The 22449-nt window shown below is 54.9% G+C and overlaps 1 protein-coding gene across 1 annotated transcript in view; it reads right to left on the bottom strand.

Moving 5' to 3' along the window:
• Positions 1-8248: 8248 nt before the first annotated feature.
• The window catches only part of C2cd2 (C2 calcium dependent domain containing 2), a 50709-nt gene continuing 36508 nt past the window's right edge, over positions 8249-22449 (bottom strand). The window contains exons 13-14 of the mRNA XM_076867586.2: positions 20441-20756; positions 8249-12051 (exon numbers count right to left, since the gene is read on the bottom strand). Of these exons, the coding sequence (XP_076723701.2) occupies positions 11831-12051; positions 20441-20756 (537 nt within the window). The 3' untranslated portion in view covers positions 8249-11830. The remainder of the gene's footprint in view (positions 12052-20440; positions 20757-22449) is intronic.

Genomic DNA, 22449 nt, shown 5'->3' with positions numbered 1-22449 from the left:
GGACCACAGGCTGGCTGGCTGCTTCCGGCCATCGCTGTGTTGCCCGCAACACCAAACAAACATCACGACCTCACAGCAAGCTGTGCTCAAGCAGGTGGACGGGCGTTCTTCCCATCAGTCCCGGGTGGACAAATGTTCCCCTCTGCAGCTCTCCTCCCCAGCACACGAGCACCTGTGGCCTGGGAACAGGTGAGACGGAGTGGAAGGTCTGCACACGGGCCTTGGGCTGCCCCCAACAGTGCCAAGCACATAGCTGCAGTCAGCCTGCAGGACCCTGCAAGCCACTGAGGGTCTGTCCCCGCCACATAGCTGGACCAAGGGACCATGCCCCAGCCCTCACCATGAGTCTCCTGCTCTGTAACAGGAGGGGTCCTTCCTCAGTAGGAGTCCCTGGAGGACAGGCCCATGGCACCCAGCCCTGTGCATCATCCCTGCCCACCTGGCAGCCCTCACCACTGTTTTACCCATGATTCCTATTGCTTCTTGTCTATACTGCCTCCCCTATCTGCCTGAACTGGGGTCCCACCCACAGGGACGGCTGAAGGTTGCCTGGCTGCTGGGGCCCTGAGGTCCCCTTACCACCCACCCCTGAGGGCCCAGCAGTACTCTGCACCTCAGTGAGCCGCTAGGCCAAGGCCCACTGTACCCATCTCACCAGGGCAGGGCCCTGCCCCACCCATGGACAGCTCAGTCCCCACCTGGCTCCCCTCTGTGGACACCTGTTTGAATGAAGTCCTATTGGGCCTGGATTCCTGTCACACCCACTCAGCAGCCATAAGGTCATCTAAGAACACAGACCCTGCTCCAGCCCTGCTTTAAGCCCCCAGGGGAACCTGTGGTGCTCAGAATAAAAATGCGGTCCTGCTGCCTCCCCTCCTCTTCACCACACTGGTCTCTCCATCCTTGAGGCCCAAAGCTTATTCCCACCCCAAGACCTTTGCAATTATCAGGCATGTGTCTGGGATGAATTCCTTCTGATCTCCAAGAGGCTGCCTCATAGCACTGGTCTCGTTCAAACGCCCCTCCTCAGGTGACCTTTCTGGTCCAGCTCCCTGGGTGCACCATCCTGCCCGCCTGGCAGCCCCACCCCTGTCCTTTCTTCTTCATGCCCCACCACTGTCTTACCCAGGATTCCTATTGCTTCTTGTCTACACTGCCTCCCCTACCTGCCTGAACTGGGGTCCCCCAGGCTTTCTCTTACTCAGTGCGGGGCACATGAAAGTGTCCTTCTGTAGAGATTTACTGAGTGCACAGTTGGCCAAATCACCTAATCCGTGCACCTGAACACCACGGTGAGCCAGCCAGAGTGAGCTATGCTTTGCAAACGAGAAACTGAGCCTGGGAAGCACTTAAGTCACTGCCCATGATCACAGAAGCTGTTCCGGATCTCCCTCAGGTCTGTAAAGTATGATTTTTCTTTCGGGGCCTTCTGCACCAATAACAATGAAAAAAATATCAGAGCTACATCCTCAGTGGACGGAGTTCCTTTTCAAATATAATTATTCTAAGATAAGCTATTAGCCTTGCAACTATGGTTGCTTTCTAAAGTTTGTCTTCTGGAGAAATAACTGTTGCATCTGTCTTCAAAACTAAACATATTTATATGTTCTTTCTTGGTAACTTTGCTGCAAAAGTAGTAATCATAGATGTAAGAAATGAGAAAATTTTGTATTTTTCCCTTTTCAAATCCAGACTAACAGTCCTATTTCTGAAGGATTCACTGTAAGGCTGTGACTTCAAGGAAACCCAGAGAAGTGGAGAGGAGCTATAAAAATGAGGTGGAAAAGGCCAGGCTTGGTGGGTACGTGGGTGTCACTCAGGCCAGTGTTCACCCCAGCACTACCTGGGGAGAACTGTCCGGTGCCCTCAGGAGGTCTGTGCAGCCAGGTGCTCCCACACTCTTCACCCTCAAAATGCCTCAGGCTCCAGTAGGGTCCCCACACTCCGCATTAGGTGTGGCTTCTGCAAATGCTGGCACTGGTGGACCACTAGTGGAGGCACTGGTCCTCCTGCTTCTGGATGGCACACTGGTTCCTGCCATTTTAAACCACCTTTGGCGGGGGAGAGGGGTGGCAATTTCTGAGCATGTGTGAAAATAGCTCTCATGGGCTACACCCAGGCTTGGTGCATGGCACTGGCCTCCAGGGAGTAGTGATCAGGTCTGTGTGCTCAAAAACACAGGAGGCCGCACGTGGCCCTCGCCCCACTTGTCCACTTCTTCCCTGGGCACCTGTCGCCGCTTTCACGCCCTTCCCCCTGGCACCAAAGGGTTCACCCAAGTAAGGTCAAGGGGCCCTGGGGAGGCCACCGCCAGCCCTCCGCTTTTCTACTCCCACTAGGGGCTGGGGCCCGGGGCCTCTCCGTGTTGCCGGCTCTGCCCGAGGACGCGGGAAGCGACGTCAGGGAGGCCACGCGGGGCGGAGGGCGCGGAAATCCCGCGCTGGGCCGGCGGGGGCCGTTTTGCGTGGCCGGGGCCTGGCGCCCACACTGGGCTGCGCGGGGGCAGCGGGCCCGCCAGGGCGGCGCGGAGGGCGGTGGGCACCGGGCCGGCCCCGCAGCGGGAGCGGGCGGCCGCGGGCGCGGGGCGCGTGCGTGGGCGCGGGCGGGCGGGCGGCGCGGAGGGTGCGGGCCGGGCCGTGGGCGGCGGGCGCGGCGCGGGCCCGGTACTGGGCGGCGGGCGCGGACGGCCCGGAGCGCCCGCGGCGGCGGGACCCGGCGGGCGGCGGCGGGCGGGCGCGCAGGGCGATCCCGGAGCGGCTCCGGAAATCCAGCCGGGTTTTGACTCCGATCGCCCACGGCGCCCGCGGCCGGCGAATGTAACAAAGAACAGTCGGCATGGCGGCTGGACCGGGGCGGGCGGGCGCAGCGGGGCGGGTGGGCGCCGGGCGGCGGCGGGCGGGCGGCGCGGGCCGGGCGGGGGGCGCGCGCCGGGGCGGGCGGCGGGCCGGGCCCGGGGCTTTACCTGCCTTTGGAATGTGCAGAGCAGGATCGGATCCGGACTCCGGGTTGCGATCCGCTCCGGAAACTGCGCAGCACCGGAAGCCGGGGGGGCGGCGGCGCGGCATCGTGGGAGTTGTAGTGCGCGGCCGGGCGCGGGCGGGGCGGGGCGGAGCGGGCGGCGTGGACGGGGTGTCGGGGAGCGGGCGAGGTGCCTGGAGGGCCGGGGAGCGGACGGGATGTCGGGGAGCGGGCGAGGGTGCGTGGAGGGGCCGGGGAGCGGAGGGGTGTCGGGGAGCGGGCGGAGTGGACGTCGTGTCGGGGAGCGGGCGGCGGTGAGTGGACGGGGTGTCGGGGAGCTGGCGAGGTGCGTGGAAGGCTGGGAGCAGACGGGGTGTCGGGGAGCGGGTGGCAGTGAGTAGACCGAGTGTCTGGGAGCGGACCAGGTGCGTGGAGGGCCGGGGAGCAGACGAGGTGTCCGGGAGCGGGTGGCGGTGAGTGGACAGGGTGTCTGGGAGCGGGCGAGGTGCGTGGAGGGCCGGGGAGCCGACGGCGTGTCGGGGAGCCGTTTGCGTGGAGACGGGGTGTGAAGGAGTGGGCACGGGTGCGTGGATGCCCTGGGAGCGGGCGGCGGTGAGTGATGGGGTGTCGGGGAGCGGGCGAGGGTGAGTGGACGGGGTGTCGGGGAGCGGGCGGCTGTGAGTGGACGGGGTGTCGGGGAGCGGCGAGGGTGCATGGAGGGGCCGGAGCGGACCGGGTGGACGGGGTGTCGGGGTGGACGGGGTGTTGAAGAGCAGGCGGCAGTGCATGGATGGGGTGTTGGGGAACGGAGTGGGGGGGGTGGACTAGGAGTCGGGGAGCGTGTGGCGGGCGGCGTCGTCGGGACCGGTGGAGCGGGCAGCGTGCTTAGGGGTTGGGGGAGCGTGGGGGGGCGGTGTGGATGGAGGGCTGGGGGAACGTGTGACTCACAGCGTGGACCCAGGAGCTGGGGGAGCAGGCAGCATGGACGGGGCACCTGGAGGAGTGGGTGGCCGGCCGTGTTCAGGACAGACTGGAAGGGCAGGACAGGAGCGGGAGGCTTGGACGCCGCCAGCGTGGGGCAGAGGGCACTCTGCCGCCAAGCAAGGTCCAGCCCTACTGGTCCCTTTTCTCCCTACAGCTGCTAGGTGCTGTGGTTTCCGAGGGTGGAAGGTGGTGGTGACGTGGAGGGGGTCGAGTTTTCTCCAGATCAGGTCTGGGGTTGCCAGATTGTCCTAATTTCTGAGTTTAGCCGGTGTTGGCATTCTGGGCTGGCTTTTTGTTTGGTTTATAAGGACTTCTTGAAGTCACAGGCCTAGCAGCTGCAGCGCCAGGGGTTGGAATCCTCCCAGGGGCTTCACTCCAGCGGCTGCCTTGGAGCAGCCAAGTGAAAAGCTTGGGCGGTTGAAGCACCCGGCCATGGAGTGTGTGTGCAGCACCCTGTGCTAGTAATCCCCAGACTCAGATCAAGAGGCACAGGCCAGGCACAGGCAGGCCTGCGCCAGTCAAGGACACCCTGCCTCAAAGTTACAAGGACTGGGGATGTGTCTCAGTGCTAAAGGGCCTGGCCGGCATTCATGAGGCCTGATCTAAAATAAAAAGTGTGTGATGACAAAACACTGGAAATAGAAGGGACTTGGCTCTCTTGATCTAGTCCTGGTGTCCCCCGTTCAGAGGGGCACACTGTCTCCCATTCTGGCCTGCCAAGACGTCCCGTGAGAGGAGGAGGAGGAACTGGGGAGATTTATTTGAACTGGGACCACAAAGAGCTCCTTTCCCGTGTATGTGAGGTCCTTGGAGTCGCTCACAAAAAGAGAATACAGTGTCTCTTAGGCACATGAGAAGACATTTAACTCTCGTATCTGAAATAAGAGAACAAACAGGATTCCAGTGAGGGGATTTTTATTGGATTAGCAAAAAAATAAAAGATTCATAGCATTACTTTGGAGGGATTCTAGAGGAACACTGCCGTCCTGTGCTAGGGGGAAGGTGAATGTACATACCCGTAGAGATTCCAGATGCCTTTGGCCCACCAATTCCACATGTAGCTCACCCTGCAGAGATGCACTATGCAGAGGGGCACCTGTGTAAGGTTAGTCATAACTAAGTGCCATTCAGAGGGAAGTGTTGGGTGCTCCTGGGCAGTCCATGGGGTGCCAGGTCATGTAGCAGAGAGGAAAGATGTTCAGGGGGCTCCCTGCCCCAACATCTACAGTGGCTTCCCAGTTGCAGTACGGAAGCCGACCCAGAGCACCCCTCACCTTTCCAGAACCACTCAGCTGTCCACCCTGGCCTCTTCCTGCTCAGACCCCGCCTCCTGGCAGCCTTCCTTCTCCCAGGTTTCCCACCGCCGTCCCTTCATCCAGGTCTTTGCCCAAATGCTCTCCAGCCCCCTCCGCACACCTATAGCTGACATACACCACAGCACCCCCCTGTGCACCCCTTCCGGCTATCACTCAGGTGGCCAGTTCTCTGGGTCTCTGCACACTAAATAGGTTCTGACAGAAAGTGGCAGGTCATAGCAAGAGTGAAGGACTTAGAGTAACAAAGACCTTGTGGTTTAGATATGAGGTGTCCCCCCAAAACCCATGTGTGACAATCAGAGGTGAGATGATTAGATTATGAGAGATTGTGTGACTCTGCTGATAAGGGTTAACTGGATGATAACCATAGGCAGGTAGGGTGTGGCTGGAAGAAGGTTGTCACTGGGGTGTGCCTTGGGGGTTGCTATTTTGTCCCTGTTGAGCAGAGCCCTCTGCTTCCTGGTTTTCAGGTCCTGAACTGCCTTTTTCTGCCATGATGACCCGCCTCACCTTAGGTCCAGAGCTGCAGAGTCAGGTGGTCATAGACTGAACTTCCGAAATCATGAGCCAAAATAAACCTGTCCTCTGTGTTGTTTTTGTCACAGCAATGAAAAAGCTAACTAAAACAGAAATTGGTACTGAGGAGTGGGACGTTGCTGTGACTGATGCAACCATGGGGCTCAGAAGCTTTTGGAGCTGGTTTGTGTGGCATCGGGGGGGAGGGGTGTTTGAAAAGTTTAGAGAAGCTGTAGATGTTGTAAACAGAGCTTGATGGGTGACTGCAGTGAGTTCAGAAGGCCTGAACGCAGTGGCACTGAGGTTTCAGAGGAGAGGATGCGGTTGAAGTTGGACTGGAGGCCATTCATATCACGTTCTGACAAAGAAGGTATCTACATCTTGCCCGTGTCCTGAGACTGGGAGGCTGAATTTAAAGGGGATGTAGTGATTTGTCTGTGGAGGGAATTTAGAGGTAGCGCAGCATTCAGACAGTGCATGAATGTTGCTGGTGGATTTTAGCCAAGCTTACCATGATAACCAGGAGCAGAAAGCAGAGCAGAAAGATTTGAAAACCTTCCGGGCAGAAAAGTGTGAGCAAAACTAGGGCTAAGGAATGTGTGGCTGTTAAAGAAATTAGAACCACTAAAGAAATAATAGGAAAGATGGCTTGAGGGCTTCTCAGGAATTGGTAAGACCACACCTCTCCCTCTCCAGGGTGTAAAAGAAGACATTTTTTTGAGAAGAGACCAAAGGGGCATCCAGCTTGGGGGAGGGGGGTGCTAGTAAGTTTTGGGGTTTGTTTTTACCATGCTCGGCCACCCAGGCATGCAGAAGATGCTGCATCCGTGGTCCCAGCAGGCTTAGCTCCTGGTAGCTCAAGATGGTGGCAGACCTTGGAATCCATCACATCGTGCTGGTGCTGCGGGAATGAAGGATGCCGGAGTCTGGGGGTCGCAAAGGCTCTCACCAAGATTGCAAAGGAGGGCCTGGAGGCCTGGCAAAGTGCAGCAGGGTCAGAGTCCCTGTGGGACGCCCCTGAGAGGCCAATACGTGAAGGGGTGAGAAGGAAGCCAGAAGCCTCAGTGGAGACCCCAAAGGTGCCAGTAACATAGGACAGCACTGAGGAAAGCGGCAGGTACGGGCAGAGACAAGCAGCAGAGAGGCTGTGTGGGCCGCAGCCCAGAGCCCGGGGAGACCATCTCCCTGCCAAGTGCCCAGGTGCTGGACATAGAGCTACAGGACTTGCTTGCCCCCCAGAGTTTCAGTCTTGCTTTGGTCTTGTCCCTATTTGTCCCTTGTGGAATGGGAATGTTTACTCTGGGCCATTACATATTGGGTATATGTGACTTGCTTTTGACCTTTACCGGGGACAACATCCATGAATTTATCTTAAGTCTTGGATACGATATTGGACTTGGACTGTGGGGCAGTGGTAGAACTGTTGAGACTATAGGGACTCCTGGAAGTGGACCAAGTGTATTTTGCATTGTGAGGTGGGTATGAGCTTTTGGGGGCCAAGGATGGAAAGTTACGGTTTAAATATGAAGTGCCTCCCAGAAGCTCATGTGTGAGACAGTGCAAGCTGTGAGATGAGTAGATCGTCAGAGGTATGACCTTGTCAGTGGATTGACCTACTAATGGACTGGAGGAAGGTAGAATGTGGCTGAAGGAGGTGGGTCCCTGGATTGTGACTTTGGGGTTTATAGTTTGTCCCTGGTGAGTGGAGGTCTCGCTCTGCTTACCTGTTACCTGCTGACCTGCTCTAGTTACCTATCCTGAGCTGCCCTCCTCTACCACACCCTCAGCCAGGAAGTTCTGCCTCACCTCAGGCCTGGAGCTGTGGGGTTGCCATGTCTCCGACCATGCCAGGCCCCGTTGCCCCACCACAGAATCGTCACCAGCCCCACGAAAGCAGACACCCTGGCACCCATGGCTGAGAAGGCACCTGCCCCCTGCACCTACCTATTGCAAGCAGGAGTCCAAGGACAGACGAACATGTCCTGCCTTCAGCTCCAGGAGGCAACGTGCCTTGGATCTTTTCAGGTCAACGTAGGGCCTGTGGTAGCCACCGCAGGTGACAACAACCTGAGGCATGCCCTCGAGATGCCTTGATCCTCCTGCTTTGCTCCCGAAGCTGTACCCAAGCCCAGGGCTTCCCTGCCCCGACGTGCCAGGCTCCACCAGGGTCCCTGGCCTGCAGAGTACCATGGCCCAAAAGGGCACTGGAAATGCTTTCTGTGTAAGTTATTTTAGCCCAAAGCCTAGACTAATGCTCAGTGGCTTCAAAATCTTACCAGAAAGAGAAAGTCTTTTGCCAAGAACTAAGGATGAAGAAGACACGGGGCAATGGCTGCCTTCTCTTGGGTCAGCTGGCCTGGTGGTTAGTCACATGCAGGAATCGAGAAAGACCGCAATTCAGAGACCCTTGGAGGTGGTCCCGGGACTCTTGAGACAGCACAGGGCTCCACAAAACACAAAGACAGCTGAGCGTATGGTGTTGCATGTGCACATTTATTTCTTTCAAAGGTCATTCATGTCCTAGCCACACGATCTTTAGAGGAAACTGCCCGGAGCCAAGGGCACGGGCTCACGAGACCAGCACCTGTTTTTAAAGTGCTTCCAAGAAATACAGTCATCGCCATGGCATCGGCCACCGTGCTCAGAACCACGCCAGACCTTTCCACCCGGGAGAACTTTCTTCTCTTTTTAAAATGCAGCTTGACGTGGTGTGGGGGAGAAGACCAGACTGCCAGCCAAGGGGTGATGGAGCATCGCTGACCCGGGTGAGCCGGGGGTGGACGAGTGTCCAGTGCCTCCAGCACGGGGGACAGGAGTGCAGGGGACTGTGAGCCAAAGATAACCTGAGCTTGTTGTGCAGGGTGAGGCGTTGCTTTGGTAATCACTTCTGGGTCAGTTGGGGGCCATGGAGAGAGGGGCTGACGTGAGGCTCAGTACCCAGGCCTGTTTCTGTCTCAAAGAGACACATGTTTTGACTTCCAATGTCCATCAACTTGTAGTCTGTGGGTTCAAGGCCAAGAACCTTAAGTTTATTACCCAGAAAACACCCACTTTGGGTGACAGCAATGTAAATTAATCTTTCCCTTTCTGCTCAAGAAAAATTGCAACTCTCTGTAGATGTGGCCAGTAAGACCAAAGCAAAAGTCCAGACGGGCACCAAATTTGTCATTGGCTGGCAGCACCTGGCCAAGTAGTCACCGCGAGGACCGGGGGCTGGTTGTGAACTTAAATTTGAAACTAGATTGATAAAGTGCTCTGTCTAATCCTCTTTGTCACAGCAGGTTTCAGCTGAAACAAAGAGACCCCTACTTTGTTATTGCTACGTTCACACACACACACACACACACACAGGTCCACTGCGTTCCTCCACAACAGACGCAGGCTCATCCTCAAGCAGAGGAAGGACAGGGCTGCTCATTCAAACCCACACGAGCACCTGCCCAAGGCAGGAGACCCACATGGGCATGAGCGTTCGTGAGGAATCACCTCTAAAATGCCACTCTGGGAGTCTGGGTGGCACAATCGGTTAGCATGTGGTACTTATAAAATGCCACTCTGCAAAAATTCCATCAAGACAAAAAAAAATAAAATAAATCCTCAACTGGGAATAAAGGAGATTGACACGTAAGTGTGGTCAGCATTTAGTGTAGGATCTTAATCACCTTTAAGACATTCACTTTAACATAAATAACTCACACTGTTTAAAAAAAAAAAAAAAAAAAGAGCAGACCAAGATAAACAGCGTGGGAGGGAATTTCACAGTATTGCACAGCCTGTTCCTCAGGATGCCCCCTGCACCCCAGAAGCAGTTTCCTCTATGACTCAGAAAGGCCACTCAGAGATGGCGAGGGTGCACCCCCAGGAAGCGAGCCCCAGACCTGGGTGTTGAACGGCAACAGAACGTTCATGGGGGTACCTGGGAATGGGATGGTGAAAGCATTTCTTCTATTTTTTTTTTAATTGAGCCTACCTGAATTTCAAAACCAAACAGACCAAAAAAAAAATTTTTTTTAATATTGTATAGGTTGAGCATCCCTAACCCCAAAATCCTAAATCTGAAACTTTTAAAGCATCGAGGAGCTCAAAGCGTTTTGAATTTCCAGGCATTTCAGATTTTGGATTTCTAGATTAGGGATATTTGATTGGTAAAGTCTGTTCACACGTTCAAAATCCAAAAGCACTCTGCAACAATTTTGGCGTTAAGAATTTCAGGTAAGGGATGCCCAACCTATACAAACATTTCTGATGGGATTCTGGGATTCAGACACATGACACCCTCTTAGATTGGATTCTCAGATGTCACAGGTCCTGCCCATTGCAAGACAAAGGACAGTAATACTTCAACTAAAACAAACCATTGAGGTGGCCCCTCCCATCCCCCAAAGTTAGTGGCAATTACTAACTTTGGGGACTAACTTGCTGTTTATATACTTTGGAACTTTACAATGGTTAACCTTCAAATGCAATCTTTTTTTAAAAAGCATGGTTAAAAAAGTCATTTTAAAGTCACTTGATAATCACCGGAACACCTAAGAATTCTTTAATGTGCATTTGAAAGTGAAATTCCCAGTGTAGTTTTTGAATCTCTCCCTCAAAAACAGGAAAGAAAAAAAGTCCTTCAGTTTTGACTCTCACCAAGGGCTTTGCTCCTGGATGGTTCTATTCCCCTGAAACACACTGTGAAGGGTTAACGGGCCGTGGGAAGGCGCACATCCACTTGCCCATCTGCTGGAGGTCAGGGTCACGCCAGCCTTCTCCATCTCACTGGAAGAACAGCAGTCTCATTAAAGGGTCAAAACGTGTCACCTCAGGGACAATCACTCTTTAACAAGCATGTCTGCTGGCATTACACCTTCAAGAGTTGGAGTGGAAACCTGTGAATGACCCAAGTCACAGGCGTACTGATGAGGGGAGCTGTTTGCTAGGTACACAGGGGTTTTAAAAATAGGTGCCAAGCTTATCATTCTTCCCACTGGAACCAAAACAAGGACACCCCAAAATGTGGCCAGGAGAACCATTCACAGCAAAAATCTGAAGAGCCCATCAAATCAATCTCCATGTTTGGCTGTTTGTTATTCAATTCCCATTCCTAAGTGTCGGACACCTGAGATACAAAATAATTTCTTCTAGTGCCCTGCAAGTACTTTGTTTTGGCTGTAGACAATATTTGGCAAAAACCGTGTCCGCGTGCACCTGCGCATGCGCGCGCGTATGGGGGTTACCATGTTCTATGAGGTGTCACTTATTGCTCCCAACTTCCTGGGTCAGGCTCGCCTCGCCCTTGTCTAGTAAGCGCACCAGACGGCGAGGAAATCTGCACGTGGACTGCTCCCCGGCATTCGGAGCTTCTGACGTGGCAGAGGAAGATGGAAGAACCACATCAGCACTTCCATTATTTCTGCTGGCAAGTAGGCTCGGAGTGGCCGTGGGGAAAGGTTCAGTATAATATGCATAGGACATACTTAGTGTTTGCATAAGTTTCAAGTTCTATGGCTAACAGCAAAGGCAAAGACCTCCCTATATTTGTCGAAGCATTTCATCAATCCCTATCATAATTTCTTCATCAAAAATTCTGCCCATCTTCCACTGCCCTGCCCTCCGGGCCAGGTGTACTCTTTAAGCAGCAAATTAGGAGAGGTGACCCATCCATTCTGTTCACAGTGACAGCCCAGAGGGCACACCTCCCCGTGACATGGCCCAGGCATGGGCCCCAAACACGCCCTGCTGGAGGGCTGCGTGGGTAAGATCAAATCCCCAGCGGTCCCTCCCAGGACCCTCTGAGCATGGTGCTGCTCTTGTAATGAGCTCCTCTCCTAATTGTTACCTCAATGCTTAGGTGGGGGCTGCAGGTCCCACCAGGATCCTGGTGGCAAACTGGGCTTTGTCAGTTCTCTTTGGGGGAAGCCTCTGGCTGGAGACACAGATTGTTCTTCCCCTTCAAAAGACCAAATTGCCGGAAAAGCCAAGCTGGAGGAGTGAGCATGTGGCAGCGGCCGGCACTCCTGCTCCGTCCTGGTGAGGGCACCATCGGGGGTTCAGGGAAAGAGGCAGGCGGCCTACGTGCAGGGCTCCACGGGGGCCCCATTCAAGGCGCTCTTGCCCCGGTGCTTGGACAGCAGCTTCTTGTTTAGCAGCCGAGTGAGGGTCGCCCCCTTCTTCCGGGCACCCTCGTGCTGCTGCAGGAACACGAGGTCATTGTGTGACTGGCTCATGCTGGGGTCTTTCTGTGGGTGCCGTCGGCGGAAAAACAGCTTGGCACCCCTCCTTAAAACTCCTCCTGTAAGAGGGAAGCACAGGGCCATCAGGGGCTGCGGCAGACCCCAAGGACCAGTCGAGAGTGAGAGAGAAGACGCTGGGCGCCTCTGAGGAAGGGCCCACCTGCTCCACAGAGCCCCTGCTGCTGGCTGGGAGGCACGGACCTGGCCCTGGCACAGCCACTTTCAGAGGGAAGGAAAAGAGGCTGTGGCTCAGGGCAGCAGCGCTTGCCTGGCACGTGGGAGGCACCAGGTTAGACTCTCAGCACTACATATAAATAAAGGTCCAACTAAAAAACCAAAAAAGATGGAGGGAAAAGAGGACCTGACAGTGGAGGCCATGCGTCTGGACCACTGGGGAGGCATCCACAGCCAAGCCAAATGCAGCAGATTCTTGTCACCTGGCCACAAGGGCGCTCTGCCCCTCCCCAGCACCAGGAAGGAGTAAAGAGCAGCACAGTGCTGTGTACCCCAGGAAGGATGGTCACCCTCAAAAGACCAGATTAGGGACCCTGAGAACAGTGGTACTTACTTTCTCAGGAAACTCAAATATTTGTTCTTTTGGGGGTAAGATTTTTTTTTTTTTTACTAATTTTTATGTAGTTCCTGATCCAACTGTGTATATACAACTATATACAAATAATATATACATTTATATGTTTTAACATGTATGATTATAATATAAAACATGTGTATTTATATATATATATATATATATATATATATATATATATATATATATATTTGTACACGCAGCTTATGTGACTAAGCCATATGAAAACTGTTAGTTGATCTTTTTAATCTACAGAACTTCAGTTTGGGGGTGGGGGTGTAGCTCAGTGGTAGAACACTTGCCCAGCATGCACAAGGCCCTGAGTTCTCTTCCACGCATGGCAAATAGGGAAAAAAGAGAGGCCCCTCAGTTTGTATGGCTTGAGTACCTGCACAGGGTCTCAGGTGGGAGATACCATGGTAGCGTCCACAGCAATGGTTCCCTGAGGTCAGGTGCAGACGGCAGCTCAGCTGCTTTCCATAATGCGGTTGAGCCCCCTAGCAGGCAGGGCCCAGCAAGTCCTGCATTTCAAGCCAGCCCGAGAAATTCATCACCACTTGCAGAGGTGTCAGTGACCAGAAGATGACCAACCTGATCCCGAGTTGAGGAGACTCAGCTTCAGTTTGGAGCTTGCAACTGTGTCATAGACACAGTCACTGTGATGTGTGGCAGCAGCCACCAGGTTACTGGAAGGAGAGGATCAGGCTGTCCACTCTTATGAATGGACACAGGCCCACATGAGGGCCACTGAGGCCAGGGAGACCTTGGTGTCAACTAGCAGTGACTAAGGAGCCACTCTGGGGCTGGCTTTGGGGCTGAGCTTCCCTGTCCTGGAAAAGAAGCTGGAGTGCCCCAGGAGTGGGCTGAATGTAACCTGATCAAAGCTGCCAGCAAACGCCGTCCCAAGAACACTGCTCTGTGAATACGACTATTCTGAAGAACCACTGTGGCATATTTTAACAGGTATCTGAAGTTGGGAGCCCATGGGTTTTAGGAATGCTGGAAAGAATAGGAAGGTGTTAGGGAAGAGATGTGAGTGGTGGGAACATGGGGGACAGTTCTGTCAACAGGCCCACCCTGTTGATCCACACATGCTTTCTTTTAAAAAGCAATTTACCTACAGCCCTGCTGGGCTTAAGTCAGTAGTCTCTGCTGCATTCCTCAGCAAACCACCTGTCATCTGCAGGAGAAATGCAGGCCCCAAATGCCCATAAGAAGGGCACAGGTTACCCTGGGCGGAAGGGAGGTTGCTGTGACCCTTACACAGACCCGATTCCAGAACTCGGGGAGATAAAGACTCCAGCCATAAACTCTGTAAGAACAGGTTCCAATCAGAAGTGGTCAGCATGGACCAAAGTGACTCCGAGCTGCCCTGGCCCTTTACCTTGTGCAGTGGGGACTTGGAAGTCTGATGTCATCCTGCTATCAGAGAGGTGGACCTGGGCGGGACTCTCTGGAAACTTCCCAGGACCCAAAACAAAACTGCAGGGCAGGAGGGGCACGCCATCCTCTCTGAGAGATCCACTCTCTCCCTTGAGAGTGTCCCCTTGTCCCCTTTTCTGATCCCTTCACTAAACTTTGCTATTCTTTTTTACTAAGACTGTGACTTGCCTGAAATGCTCTCAAGCAAGAACACAAGAATCAGGTAGGACCTCCCCAGCTGCCTGCTCCTGACCCTGAAGCACAGGGAGGGCAGCAGATCTGTAGGACACGCATCCCCAGAAAATGCCACCGGTCGTGAGAGACCCTCGAGGGCATCAGGACGGCCAATGACGTCCTCCAGCGGGACACAGCTCTGGGTGTGTCTGGTGAGCAGAGTCCCCCGAGTTTTCAAACGGCATGTGCTGGGCACAGTGGGCTCCTAGGCAGGGGACCCCAGCTACAGGGGGCTCTGCGTCCTGAGGTTACCTCAGGCTGGAGGTCCTTCTGTCCTACAGGGGCTGTTTCTGGGTTAACCTGGAAGTCCCCGAAGCAATGCACGAATGCATGGGCCCCCACATTTGGAATAGAGGCGGGGAAGGGGAGTCTGAGCGGTGGGGGGGGGCAATGGAATTCTGGGGAAGGGAACAAACCAGTCTGTATCCTGTGTCAACCTGTCAACCTGGGTCCTGTGGGAGGGTGTGTCCTGAGAGGGCCAGTCCTAAACCCACTGCCTAACTGTCCCTGCACTGAAATTTGGCCTGCGGGCTAGAGCCAGGGCTTGAGGTGTGTGCAGGGCCTTAACTGTGTCCTTCCAAAGTTCACATGGAACTCTGACTCCAAGGACCTTGGAAACGGAGCCCTTTTTTGGAGAAAGCACCTTTACAGAAGCAATCAAGTTAAAGTGAGGTCATCAGGTGGAACTGACCCAATATGCCTGGCATCCTCAAAACAGAGAAACCTGGACAAAGATGAACACAGAGGGAAGACACGTGAAGATGCGGGGGACACAGAGGCTGGCAGTGTTTCCACAAGCCAAGGAAGGACCAAGAGTGTCAGCAAACCCCAGTAGCCAGGAGAGGTCGGCCCAGGCTCTCCCCTGGGCCTCAGGGGGAGCCAGCCCTGCTGATGCCTCACTCTGGGACTTCTGGCCTCCAGACGGAGAGACATAGACCCCTGTTGTCTGAACCCCTGAGTGCGTGACACTCTGTCCTGGCCTAGAACACCAACACAGCCAGAGAGGCCGGGAGCATCTGGCCTGAGACGGAGTCCAGACACCCAGCACAGCCTCCTGCTGGGCCCTGGAACCCTGGTGGCCAAGTAGAAGAGGGGCAGAAGAGTGGTGGCCACAGGGCAGCAGTCTCAGCCCTGGGACGTGGCCACCAGCCAGCATTGGCCAGAGGGGGCAGCTCAGGCAAGGCCTTTGCTTCCCTTTGGCTACTCTTCTGCTGTGTCACATCCTCTGTCCCTGGGCTGTGCAGACACAGGGCTCTGGGGACAGAAGGCACAGTGGCCTGCCTGCAGGGCATAGGTGCCTGGCTCTAAAGGGACAAGCGCTGGTTCCCAGGGGTTCAAGGGAAGCCAGAACCTGGGACAGATACAGGGTCTTTAATGTACTGTGAAGGGGCTGTGCTCCCCTCCTGGTGGGCGGCCACCTGCTGAGGGCAGCTGCATTGCCCAAGGGTAATTGTGCATAGTAGCAGGTTCAGAATGAGGGCTGAATGCCTTCTCTCCATGCTGGGTGCCCTTCATGGCTGACAGCCGAGCCTCTGGTCCACCATGCCTTGGATGCTGAATGCAGTGGCAGGACCAACCTGCACGTGAGACTGGATCACAAGGTCCTTGTCTTACGCGTGCTGCTGGCTGGAGTTTCTACTGATGGGTGTTAGTGGTGGGTACTGCACACCGTGTGGAGGGGCCTCTGGTGGGGCCTGTGCAGCAGCTCTGCCTTCTGTTATGTCCCTGTCCAGCGTCACATGTGCCCTCGTGGCACACTCTCTGCAGAGGACTGTAGGACTCACACGTGCTCCCCTAACCTGACCCCTCGGATTCTGTGGGGACAATACGGGCTTCTAGCGGAGAAGATAGTCCTCAAGGGGACACACCAAGACTTGCAGTGCCACGATGGCTACCTACGGCCCATAGGGAGGGAGGGTGACCCTGGTTCACAGCGCAGGCGTGGAGGACAGGCTGAAGCTACTCGCTGGCTAACAGGCCCAGGGCCCTCTGCCTACAAAACCTGCATCCCTGGGCCTGGCCTGTGCTGCTACATCAGGGATGGATGATGAGCACCCGCGCCAAGGAGTGGCAGCTGGAGCAAGGCCATGTTCGGACCCCTGGGGAGGAGCACCAGACAGCTGCCTGGCGGACGGAAGCTCCCCCAGGCCCTCCACCCGTCATGGGCCTGGACAGGATTCCGGAACAACTGCACCAACAGAGAGGGACGCTGGGCGTGGGGTGATGCCAGGCATGGTGGACCAGAGGCTCGGCTGTCAGCCATGAAGGGCACCCAGCATGGAGAGAGGGCATTCGGCCCTCGTTCTGAACAATGGCCAAAGTCTGTTTAAACCTGCTACTATGCACTATTACCCTTGGGGCAAAGGATGTTGGAAGAACTATGGCCACAGGCTTGCTGGGTGGCCAGGGACACGGCCACTCCATTGGTGAATGTGAGGGTGGCCCAGAGGGATGAGTGCCCTAGCCTGGCTGCTGGGAAGTAACGCTACCTGGAGTCTGCCTGCTGCTTCTCGACTAATGACCACGATGGCCAGTGTTCTGTGTCAATTTGGCCACAGTGCCCAGTGATTCAACCAAACACAAGTCTAGGTGTTACTCAGGAGGTATTTTACACATGAAGCGAACACTCCTGACATTGAGGAAATTACCCTGGATAATGTGGGTGGGCCTGAGCCAATCAGCTGAAGAGTTTAAGTGGGAACACAGGAGGTTTATCTAGAGAAGAAATTTTGTCTCAACACTGGAGTCCCACCGCCAGCCTGCCACCTGCCGTGCATATTTCAGATTTGCAGGACCCACCATTGTGTGAGGCAGTTCCTTAAACTACAGAACCTATTGGTTTGTTTCCCTGGGAAACTGATACTATAGCTCATGGTTTGGCAGGCCCCACCTACTCTGAGCCACACAATCTGCTACCCTTTCTGGACAGGGAAGTTCCCACCGCACCCCCAGTCCACCCTCACTCCAGGGCAGGGGTAGCTGTGGCCACTGTGATTTCAGGACACCTGACTGCTGCATTCCAGGCCACCTCACCTGTACCCCAGGCCGTGGGAGCAAGGCTGAGCCCTCACCCCCAACCATAGCCTCCAAGGGACTGAGGGTGCAATCTGGGAAGCAGATGGTGATTTCCAGAGGGTGGAGAGCAGGAGGGAGCAGGGGAGGCTGTGGCAGGTGCAGAGGGACCGTCTGGCTGTCATCCACAAGAACCATCACGTTTGGGAGCTTGAAGGCTCCCGACACTAGCCACGATGAGAAGGTAGGGACATCCACCACCCGGATTTGACCAGACATACGACACATCCCGACAAATCCCCTAAGTATGTACAGCCGTGAGCTCATCCAACATCCTCAAAGCTGTTCAAAGAGATGGAAACACTAACTGCCCTGGCTTGATCACACACACCGAGCATGCTCCAAATCACACACCATGCCATGCCTTTGTGCAATTAAAACAATTAGTAAAACAAAATGTAGATGACAGCAAAAAAGGTACAACTTGGAGGTTATCTGAAAGTTGAAGCAAATAATTGAGATTTTTAAACAGGAGACAGAAAAAAAAATGTATTTCCCTGGTTCTCGGGAAAAAAAAGATCACAAGGAGGCTCAAGTATAAACAAATACACATACAGGAAGCAAAAATAATTATTCTAAGTTATAGCTCTAATGTCTCACATATTTCCAAAATTTATTTCTATTTGTCTCTTTGGAGTCTAACAGATATAAGTAGCTAATGGAGGAATCATCTTAAAGTCCTACAGGTAGGAAAAAGTAGCCAAAAAAGCAACCTGCGTAACTGTGGTCTGCGGCTGGGAACAGCTCTCAAACACACGCTGGACAGGCGGGTGGACAGGCGGGCGGCAGAAGCCAACGCCCGGGAGGGGAAGCCTGGGCTCCCTCCGCGTCCACCCAGCTCCCTGGGCACTGCGTCCCTGCAGGCAGAGCGCAAGTCGGGGAAGCAGGACGGGCAGGAGAGGACGCAGAGGTCCTCCCCTGGCCCAGTGCTTTTCTCAGAGCAAGGCAACATGTAATTAAAAAGATAGAAGACAAAAAGGACTTACTGTGCAGACACTTAACTCTGGTCGGCAGAGCGATCCTCTTAAGTGAGGGGAAGGGCACGGAGGCAGAGAGCGGAGAGGTGAAAAGAAAAGCACGCAAGAGCGAAATCAGAACGCGAGGAAGAGGACCGCTGGAGGTCGCTGAGCGGACAGGGGCAAGGTTTCCACCCCCACGCCCCCCAAGATCTCCCGAAAGACATCCCTGTGACTGGTTCCACGGGTTGGTGGTCTCCACCCATTCACACTGTCAGGAAGCTCCGTCTATACTTTCTTAGATTATAAATAAACTAAGTCCTGGGAGCCAGTCTCCTGTTTTAGAAGCACCACTGCAGTGTGCAAATATTCCCAACCAGCTCCATTCCAGAAGAATTCCAAACACAGCATCCCCAGGAGTCTCCCACAGACTCCAGCTGCACAGCGGATACAGGTGGTCTGTAAACCACGAAAAGTGAGTTTAAAAGGAGCACAGACTCCACAGAATCATTCCCCTGTATGTTTCAGAATTTTTTTTTCCAGTGTAAAATGAGAACGATTTGGCAATCACAACATAGTCTAATAACATCCCAGAGATGCTAACGCAAATCTCTTGGAAAACACTGGAATGGGGAAAAAAATATATTGTTTTTCAATTCATCCAAATATCTCCTTTAAAATAAAAACCAGCCTGGGGTCAATGCCTCAGTGCCCCCAGAGTGAAATGTGCTACTTAGCTGAAGTGTCCTCGACAGATCCCCAACCAAATGCCCAGAGCCTGGGGCAGATGAAGCATGGGTGGGAGGCAGCCCAAGCCCCCATCCGACCTGCCCGACACCTAGATTCCCAGAAGGTATCCACCTGGCCAGGGAAGGGGAGGCGGGAAGGCAGGGCACAGTGAGGGTGGAGACGTGGGAGACTGTGGGAAACCAGAGGGCAGGGAGCAAGGGACAAGGAGGAGGACTGGCCTCTGGACGGACAGCAAGAGCCTCATCAGCCTTCTGGGAACATACAGGGAGGGGCGACCTGGGTTCCAAGACAGCAAGAGGAAGTGGACCATCAAAGTAGGGGGAGGCGGAATGTCCCCAGGCCCTCGAAGGCTCTCACCCTCAGCACAGTGGGACGTCCCTCAGTGAGGACTGCCCTGTGCCCTGTAGGGTGTTCAGTAGCACCTGTCACCTCTACCCACAAGATGCCAATGGAACCCCGGTCCTTACTGTGATCCCCAAACTGCCTCCAGACATTGCCCTTATTCTTTAGGGCAAAAGTCCCCATAGGAGAACCAGGTGCCTGTGGCCGTGGGAGTAAAGGGTGGGACAAGGTGCAGCAGAAGAGCCCCAGGTTTCCCGACCCCCTAGAATGACCAAGAATTCCAGGGTGCACGGTGTGCGTTCTTGGGAGTACTGAGAAGCCTGCTGGAGCCCCAGCACCCACACTCTGCCCTCAGCCCCACCTATCCCGGCTCCTCCAGAGGCTCAGCCTGCACCTGAATGGAGTTGCTCAGGAGAGGGGCACATGCAGTGGGCCCGGTCCCCGCTACGGAGGACACCGAGGCTGGGTGCATCTGAGGTCTCTGAGCCCCATGAGTGTTCCCACAGGTGACTGGGATGCCGTGGCCCAGGCCAAACTATACACACCTGAGAAGCAGGTGTGGCTCCACAGCGAGAGTTTAGTGCTGAGAGAAAGCAATGGGCTATTCTAAGAAAGGGGTCACATTGCTTCTTTCCTCCTGTAGGCCCTGTCGGGTTCAGGCCTGAGGCTGAGGTTGGGTTTCGTTTTAGTTTGAGGGGGAGTCTGGGGGCAGATGAGGTGAGCGCCAATCCCACGGGCAGGCTTTGCTGTCTCTGGCCCCACCTTGGACTTGGCTCCTGGTGACTTTCAGAGCAGGGGCAACCCTGCTCCCAGGTGGATCCATCCCAGACAGGGGAAGGGGAGCTCTAGGCATGAACATAAACTGCCCCCAAATGCAGAGCTGGCCCAGCCACTCACCCAAAGGTCCCCAGCCTGCCCGCAGGCTCTCAGTGGGCACGAGCATTTCGCACAGGGGAGGGATGGGCTGGGATGGAGCTCAGAGGACAGAGGGAAGGGAGGCTGATGGCAAGAACCCAAGTAGGGTGGACACCAGTGCGAGACTGAAGCCACCAAGCAGGGGGCCCAGGGCTTGGGAGCAGGTACCTTTAGGCTTCTTGGCAGTGCCAGGCTCTGAGATGCTCAGGGAGCTCTCAGACAGCTCGTCCCCATCAAGCTCCAGCGGGGCTGGGCCTCCCCACGCTGCCGCCAGGGGCTCCTTCTCCAAGTCCCAGGAGTCCAGTTCCTTCTCCTGGGGCTTTAGGGCAGTTGGGACCTGGGCTGGCTCATCTTCCACTGGTGGGGCAGAGGCCATGGCCGCCTCTGGCGGACATGGGCCAGATGGGGCATCCTGGCGGGCGCTGTCCATGGAGGATGCATAGTCCTGCATCAGGGCAGCCTCGTGGTCCTGAGAGAGTGAGGTCTGTGGGGGAAATGCACCATCAGGCCGAGGGTGAAGGCACAGCCAGGGCAGGGCAGGATGTCAGGGGATAGTGGAAGGTCGGGGGCCTGGCACGAGCGCTAATGTTCTCTCTGGGATCCTATAACGGGGGCAGCCGGGCTGGCCCCTAAGAGGGCACTTGTGCCTGGGAGCTGCTAAGAGTCCGGCCAGGGCTGCTCCCCTCCACAACCCAGGCGCAGGGCTGCCTGCAGCCAGGGGCGGCCTAGCACTCACAGCCGAGGGCAGTCAGGATGCAGTGGGTCCCTCCCCGCAGACAGGCCCAGCAACGGGAGCCTGGAGGTGAGATAGTATAGAAGGGGACAAAGGAAGTGGGCTTGGTGTTTCAGATTTAGTCTTTCAATCTTTGTTCCTACTGTGTTTTCATGTTACCCACAAGCAGAACTTCACTGGAGGGCACTCTGTATCCTTATAAGAACTGCATTAATACGTAAAATAAACGCAGGCTCTAAACTCCTCTAGGGTGGGGGTCGAGCAGTGGCTCAGTGAGAAAATGACTGGGCAGGGAGGGCTGCAGGGTCCGTGGAGGCGGCCATGCTGTCCTCACCTGGGTGGCACTTACCCAACTGGCATGTGTACTTTACTAACATCAGGACTAGCTTGCAGAAGTGCCTACTGACTCAATGGGACACTTTGGAAATCAATAAAAATTATAACCACAGTGGATGGCAGATATTAAATTTTAAGATTTGTAAGTTTGTGGTTCTAAAATAAAGCTGTAGAGAAAGCACAGGCCAGATGATCTCGGGTCTTGCCTTTGTTTTGTTCATTCATTTACCCAGGTCTGAAAAGAACCACCATTGGGCCTGGTGCTCTGGAGGGGGCCACCTGTTGGCTACTACTGGAAATGCACCCAGGAACCCAAAAGAAATGGTACCTGCCTGGGTGATGCTCAGGGCCACCTGTGAGCCAGTGTCCTGGGGACTGAGGCCAGGTCACTCACACTCTGGGTACAATGGAAACGTGGTGACTCACCTTCTGCCCTCCAGCCCACCCTCCTTTACCTCAGGAGTCCAACCCCACTCCCTGGGCCCTGTTCAAACTTCCTCATCCTCCTGCAAATCAGAGTCTCCAACCATCCCACCTCCCACCAGCAGTTCACTGGAAATGTCAAAGCAGAGTCAGGGTCTCCTGAGGCCCTGAGCTCTGGGGAGCTGCCCCCCTGCAGCTTGGGCCACACAGCTGCCACTAGACATTCCCGCCCCCTCTTGCTCCTGACGGACACCCCAGGGCAGGATTTGGGAAAGAGTAGGGATTGGGGTATTTTTTACAAAAGTCTTAATTTCTCTCAGATAACAAAGTAAATCAATATCTGTTGTGAAAATTAAAATGCTTTGGAAATGTGTAATGTGGAAGAAGTTCAAGTTCTCCGGGAACCGGGAGGTGCCGAGGGTGGGGTCTGCACCAAGGGGAGTGATCCATGAGCCTTCCTTCCCAGTAAGGATGTGTCACCAGCCGGTCAACACTCAAGGCATCGCTGGGCAGAAATAAGCAGCACAAGCAACCTCACCGCCCTGCATCCCCCTGCTGGGAGAGGGAAGTCTCACACCTGCCAAGGGGGCTTCCCAACACTGTCTTGTGCCTGGACTGACCCTTCAAGGGTGGAAGCTGAGGTCCCTGATGGACACACATCCCCCCACACCCCCGTGGCCCTGAC

The sequence above is a fragment of the Callospermophilus lateralis genome, chromosome 10 (assembly GCF_048772815.1).
Source record: "Callospermophilus lateralis isolate mCalLat2 chromosome 10, mCalLat2.hap1, whole genome shotgun sequence".
In the NCBI taxonomy this organism is placed as follows: domain Eukaryota; kingdom Metazoa; phylum Chordata; class Mammalia; order Rodentia; family Sciuridae; genus Callospermophilus; species Callospermophilus lateralis.
The sequence above is the reverse complement of the archived record's forward strand: the minus strand, read 5'-3'. Positions and strand labels throughout refer to the sequence as shown.